The following is a 6,000-nucleotide window of genomic DNA, read 5'->3' on the forward strand; positions in this document are numbered from 1 at the left end:
GAAATAAGGCTGACCGCAGAAGACGACTCTTCCGAGTCCCTTCGACAGCAAAGAGATCAAACCAGTCAATCCTAAAAGAAATCAGCGCTGAATATTCATCGGAAGGACTGATGCTGAAGCTAAAGCTCCAATACTCTGGCCACCTGATTCGAAGAGCCAACTCACTGTTTAAAAAAAAAAAAAGAAAAAACCCTGATGCCAGAAAAAGAAGACAGGAAAAAAGGATGACAGAGGACGAGATGGTTAGATGGCAGCACAAACTCAATGGACGTGAGTTCGAGCAAACTCCTGGAAATAATGTAGGACAGGGAAAGCTGGCATGTTGCAGTCCATGGGGTCACAAAGACTGGACACAACTGAGCAAAATGAACAACACAAAGAACAACAGTGCTTCCCTAATGGCTCAGACTGTAAAGACTGCAGGAGACCAGGGTTCAAACCCTGGGTAAGGAAGATCCCTGGAGAAGGGAATGGCTACCCATTCCAGTATTCTTGCCTGGGAAATCCCTGGAGACAGAGGAGCCTGGTGGACTGGTTCATGGGGTCACAAAGAGTTGGACAGGACTGAGCAACTAACAGTACTACTACTGCTAATGGACACTACTAATGTCCACTACTAATGGACAATAGTAATAAACAAACAATAGTAAACTATTATTTTATTTACACAATACCCACAAATATCTGATGATGTAAAGAAAAAATATGGAAAAATAGGTTTTCTGTAAGTAAAGTCAAGGTCTTAGCATCTTCTCTAGATAGGAAGATGAAGGCTTTCTTTTTTGCTTTTTTGTTTTCAGATTTTTCATTAATTACACATTGTTCTTGTAATACAAAAACAAAACTTCATGGGGAAATTAATTTTTAAAAATTAAGTGGTGTTTTCACTTAATACTAGTTCTTTTACATATTTAAAAAACTTCATTTTAAAACATGTACAACTAAAAATAGCTTCAAAATATCTTAAACTATGTTTTTAACCTAATAGTGTCTATAATATAATACAGCAACCATCTTTTCCTCAATTACTAATCTCCACAAAGAAATCAATTTTCTATACTAACTTTGAAATGTAAGCATATTTTCAAACTACAACTCCTTTACTATAAGTCTACTGGCCATCATTGTTAGCAATAATAAATCCACTGGCTAATTTAATTACTTTCAAATTTCATTTTAATATTAAGCTAAAGCAAAAAGCAAATTTTGGAAATATCGTGATACTCTAAAATGTTTTGTAGTTGATCAATTATATAGTCAAAAGCAGAAATCACAGAGCTTTAAAAGTAATTCTATCTTCTAAAGAGAAGAACTGAAAATTCACTCAGCCATCTTGGAGACCACACATTTCCATGGAATACCATGGAAACTTTCCTCTCCAAGTGCCAAAAACTGAGTGACTTACTTTCAACTTCTATTTAAAATTATATTCTGCCCACGGCTATGCAAGTTGCAGTGCTATTACAAAGCTTAAACTCATATACATCAGTTAAAAAGCATTTTAATGACTCCAAATGGGCACAAGGCTTTTTGAGGGGGTAGCGAAAATGTTCTAAAATGAGACTGTGGTAATGGTTACACAATTCCATAAATATACTATCAATACTATCAGAGAATGTAAATGCTATCTGAAAACTTAAAAAATAATAATAAAAGCATCTTAAATGGCACGGTAATATAAACCCTATGATGCTGCACTCCAGATAAAAAACAGGCTATAAAAACAAGTTTGTATATAAAATTACATCCCCATCAAGTGATTAATTACCGTATTTCCCATTTTTCCAATCCCTATAGTTACCTAGCTTCAAGCAAGAGTTAAGTTCTTATCTCTTTAACAACCATAGATCTACCGTTAAGTAAAAAGAGCAGGACGCAAAACAAAGTATTTGTGTAAATATTTGGGGGAGGAAAAAAACTATTATATTTTAGATTGCATCTTCAGCTTTTCACTGGTTCCAACTAATTTCTGAAATGAAGTTTCAATTCCAGTAAAAACCTTTAATCAGTGTCTACAGAGCACTGCCTCAAGCATGATGATACTGGCCACTAACCCCATGACTTTGAAACTCTTCAATGATAATTCACATTCACAGTCAAGTGTGTGGTGGGAGGACAGGGCAAAGAAGGGGGGAAAATGAGGAGGAAAATCAGAACCACCAGTATATTGAAAACCACTGCTGAAAGAAAAAAAAAAAAAAAAAAAACACCAAAATGTTAACTGTTATTCTAGCTTTTTCTGATAGTTTCTAAAATCCCTCACTGACCATGTATTACTTTTTAAATTTGGAAACATTAAAGTTACTTCCACGTTAAACTAAAGAACCCAAACTCAAAACAGTATTCTCTATGATTCTATGTTTAGGATATTATGAAAAAGGGAAAACTATGGGGACAGAAACCGCCCTAGGTTCCAGAGGTAAGGAGAGAGGATGACTACAAAAGGACAAGATAGAAATTTAGGGGATGATGGAATTATTCTATCCCTTTATCCTGTTGGTAGTGATTACACAACTGTTAGCATTTATCAAAGCTTACATAATCGTCAAAGATGTTTTTAAAAAGATGTATTTTACTATAGGTAAATTAATCTAGAAAAATTCATGAAGCTACAATTAATAAAGTGCTTGTGCGGTAAGCCAGTTTTTTCCAAGTGGACAGTTTCATGGGATAAAAAATATTACAGACTACTGAACTACTTCAAACATCTTATTTTACACAAAACAATATAGGACCACGGATATTTGGCCAACAGTGCACTGCTAGATAACATTAAATAAGCTGAAGTATGTAGAGACCTAGAATTCCTATTTGTTTACATTCAAATGTAAGGCTCCTTCCACTTCATCATCCTTACTCTTCCAGAGTTCTGAGGACCATAGCTTCCACAAAGTACAAATGGATTATTGCAGGACATAAAATTCAAAACGTTCAAGTGCTACCTCAGTAGATTCAAATGTGGCTTGGGTCCTTCCCAACCTCTGCCAAAGAACCACCTTACTACACTTTGTTAGCAAAATAGGTGTAATGGACTCAAAAAGTTTAAGAATCAAGCAGATTTTGTAGAGTATGGATAGGTACCATCGATTAAAACTAGAGTTCCAAAACAAGGACAAAAGCAAAAAAAACCCTAGGCAAAACCAAGGTAAGATGGTAAACAATCTTTACTAAAGCTTGCAAACTGACGGTATTCTTGAACCTTTTAAATTTTTTACAAAACGTAAACGTTTAGCAAATGAACATAAAATATACTTGCATAAAAAGAAATGGTGTTGTATCATCTATCATCAACATGCTGAAAATAATTTGTTAAAGCAAAACAACCTTTCCTGTGTTTCAATATGCCAGGAAAAAAATGCTTATCTCCACTACACAAGAATTCAACAGCCAAATAGTGAGAATAATGCAAAAATGATGAAGCTTATCTACCCTTGACAGTAAAGTATGATAAAGCTCACCCTTTGTGCAGTGTGCCACAACTGTTATCTGCAGTCTTTCAAAGAAGGCAACCATTAGAACAGGTTAATGAAGTTATCTACTCAAATTTTACTCAGGGCTCTTGTATGACAAGAAATTGTAAACCTAGACTGACAGTGGAACTACTAATTAGGACTCCTTTCCACCAGTCACTGTTTTCACTTTATGTTAACCACCTAAGGAGATTTAAACTTGTAAAAAGCTTAGAGAGATCTTAAGATGCCAACAGTGATTCTCCACTATGCTATAACCACGTGACAGCTAAACCAATTTCACACAGCTAATTAGTAAACTCGAAAAGGAAAACGCTAAAAATAGAAATTAGGACCACCAAGTAAAAGAAAGTTCCGTGGGAGATACTAGGTAGGCTGAAACTAAACTCAGAATACATTCTGCGTACTCACAATACTACTCCTGTATTAGGAGAAGGCCCTTCATAAAAATAGCCAGGACTCTCAAACATTTGAGATGCTGGCTTAGTGAGACTGACTGACAGACAACAGCTGGGGAGATTTTTGTATTGATCTTGTAACATCGCGGCATTACTCTGGGAGAAAGGGAGAATCGGGAGAAGCGACTGTTATAATGGCAAGACTAAACTTGTAAGGATTTCATTTTCAACTATGTGACCCCTACACTGGAAGCCCTTAAAAATTCCTCTACTCTCGAATTCCTCTTCCGTTTTCCAGACTCGATCCCACAATAATGCACCTCCTTCTTCCCAAAGAAAAATAAAAAACGTGTGTAGGGGTGGGGGGGAGGGAATCAACACCCTCCAAAAACACTGGATAACTGGAAACCAAACTAGATACCTCCCCACCTGTGTTTTCTTAATCCATCTCACATTTTAAACCTTAAAGCCTAGAACTCTCGCCTTTTCTTCCGTAGTAGAGGGGCTAAGGCGCCGCCCAATTTCCCAGGCAAAAAAAAAAAAAAAACCAAACTATTTCTACCCGCCACATTTCAAGGTTTTCTAGTCTTCTCTTCGAGCCTAATCTTCAATCCTGCACTCGCTCTCTCTTCGGACACTGAAGTTTATTAGCCCAAAACCCTAGTACAAAGGTGAATTCCTAAGATTCCGCAAGGCGCCCCCCAAGGGGGTGGGGAGGGGTCGTAGCCGCGGGCCGAGGCGCTCTCGCTCGGCCCAGTCCGAGGGGCGGGGGAGTGGCTGTGACCACACAATCCCACCACCTTCTTCTCACGACTCCCCCCACCTCTCGGCGCTCGGGCCTGCTCCCAGGAAGCTCCCTGCGGCCACTCGGCTTCTCCTCACCGGCTCGCGAACGGCCACACTAGCATCCAGGAAAAAGGTTCATAAGTAGGAATATGCAAGAGATGTTCGACGTGTTGTTTCAAAACATAACGGAGCCCGGGCCCCCGAGACCGTTAAACCGCGGGTGGAGGGGGGAGAAGCGATGAACCCAGTGGCCTCAGGCTTCGTCCTGGCCGCCTCTTTCGACCCCAAACGCCACTATGTTGAACCACCAACCCTCCCCCAAACCGGCCCGAGCCCCCAGAAGAGCCAACAAAGCAGCAAAAGGGTCGGTACCTTGTAGAAAGCCCCGTTGGAGCCGCGAACCTCCACCGTCAGCTCCGCCATGTTGGAACCGCAAAGGCCGCTGGGAAGAGATTCTAGAAACTTTCCAACCAGAGGGGAGGAGGGGGGAGGGGCGTGAAGGAGGCGGGGGAGGGGCGGGGAAAACAGGGCGGGACTAGGATCCCCCGCCCCACACCCCTGGGGTCTCACCGTGCCGCCCCGGCTCTCCCAGTGGCATCCCTCCGCTCCTTACATCACTCGCCCCCAGCTCCGCCCGCCGTAGCCAACGCCCCGTTCGCCTCCCGACACAATCGCCCGACCTTTGCTGACCCGCCCTACGTCTCCGCCCCTAAGGGCCGGGTGCTCGCCCGCCCCAGCCGGCCGGGCCCTCCTGCTGCCCGGGAGTGAACTGCCCCGGCACAGCTTGCCCCACGCGTCTGCGTTCCGCCAGGCTCGGCACCTTGCCCTGAAACTTCCTGGAGGTGCTGGAAGCCCTGGAGTAGCTTCCTTATCTGGTGAAAAGCAACTCTGGTGGCTTCCGTTGCACACTGGCACAAACTTCAGGGGAGAGAGGGAACCTGAAAATGTACATACTATGTGCCGTCAATTCTGTAGCCTCGCTTTCTTAAAAAAAAAAAAAGAAAGTAAAGTGTATATTGGTGGCTTCCTCCTGACTCCCAATCCCCCAGTTCCACACCTCTCACACAGCTCAGTCCAGCCCTCTCCCCACCTGTTAGCACTTCCAGTTCAGTTCAGTCGCTCATGTCCAACTCTACGACCCCATGGACTGCAGCACGCCAGGCTTCTCTGTCCATCACCAACCAATTCCCCTGTTTAAAAAGTTAAACTAAGTATCTCCAGTTCAGCATAGATGTGTTCATAACCTGGGAGATAATACCATTGTTAGAAGTAATCATGAAAACAATACAACTGAAGGCGTAGGAACGTCCACACACAGGATCAAAGCAGAACCAATTTATATGGCT

General features: G+C 41.8%; 1 protein-coding gene across 5 annotated transcripts in view; it reads right to left on the reverse strand.

Annotated features, from left to right (window-relative positions):
- FXR1 (FMR1 autosomal homolog 1) overlaps positions 1–5,132 on the reverse strand; it is a 67,759-nt gene extending 62,627 nt beyond the window's left edge. For 4 of the 5 annotated variants that reach the window (XM_065942495.1, XM_065942494.1, XM_065942492.1 and 1 more), the window contains exon 1: positions 5,027–5,132. In XM_065942495.1, coding sequence (XP_065798567.1) covers positions 5,027–5,077 — 51 coding nt within the window. In that variant the 5' untranslated portion in view covers positions 5,078–5,132. The remainder of the gene's footprint in view (positions 1–5,026) is intronic. The other variant, XM_065942491.1, reaches the window with a different exon arrangement.
- Positions 5,133–6,000: the final 868 nt, after the last annotated feature.

This window comes from Muntiacus reevesi, chromosome 8 (assembly GCF_963930625.1).
Source record: "Muntiacus reevesi chromosome 8, mMunRee1.1, whole genome shotgun sequence".
Taxonomy (NCBI): domain Eukaryota; kingdom Metazoa; phylum Chordata; class Mammalia; order Artiodactyla; family Cervidae; genus Muntiacus; species Muntiacus reevesi.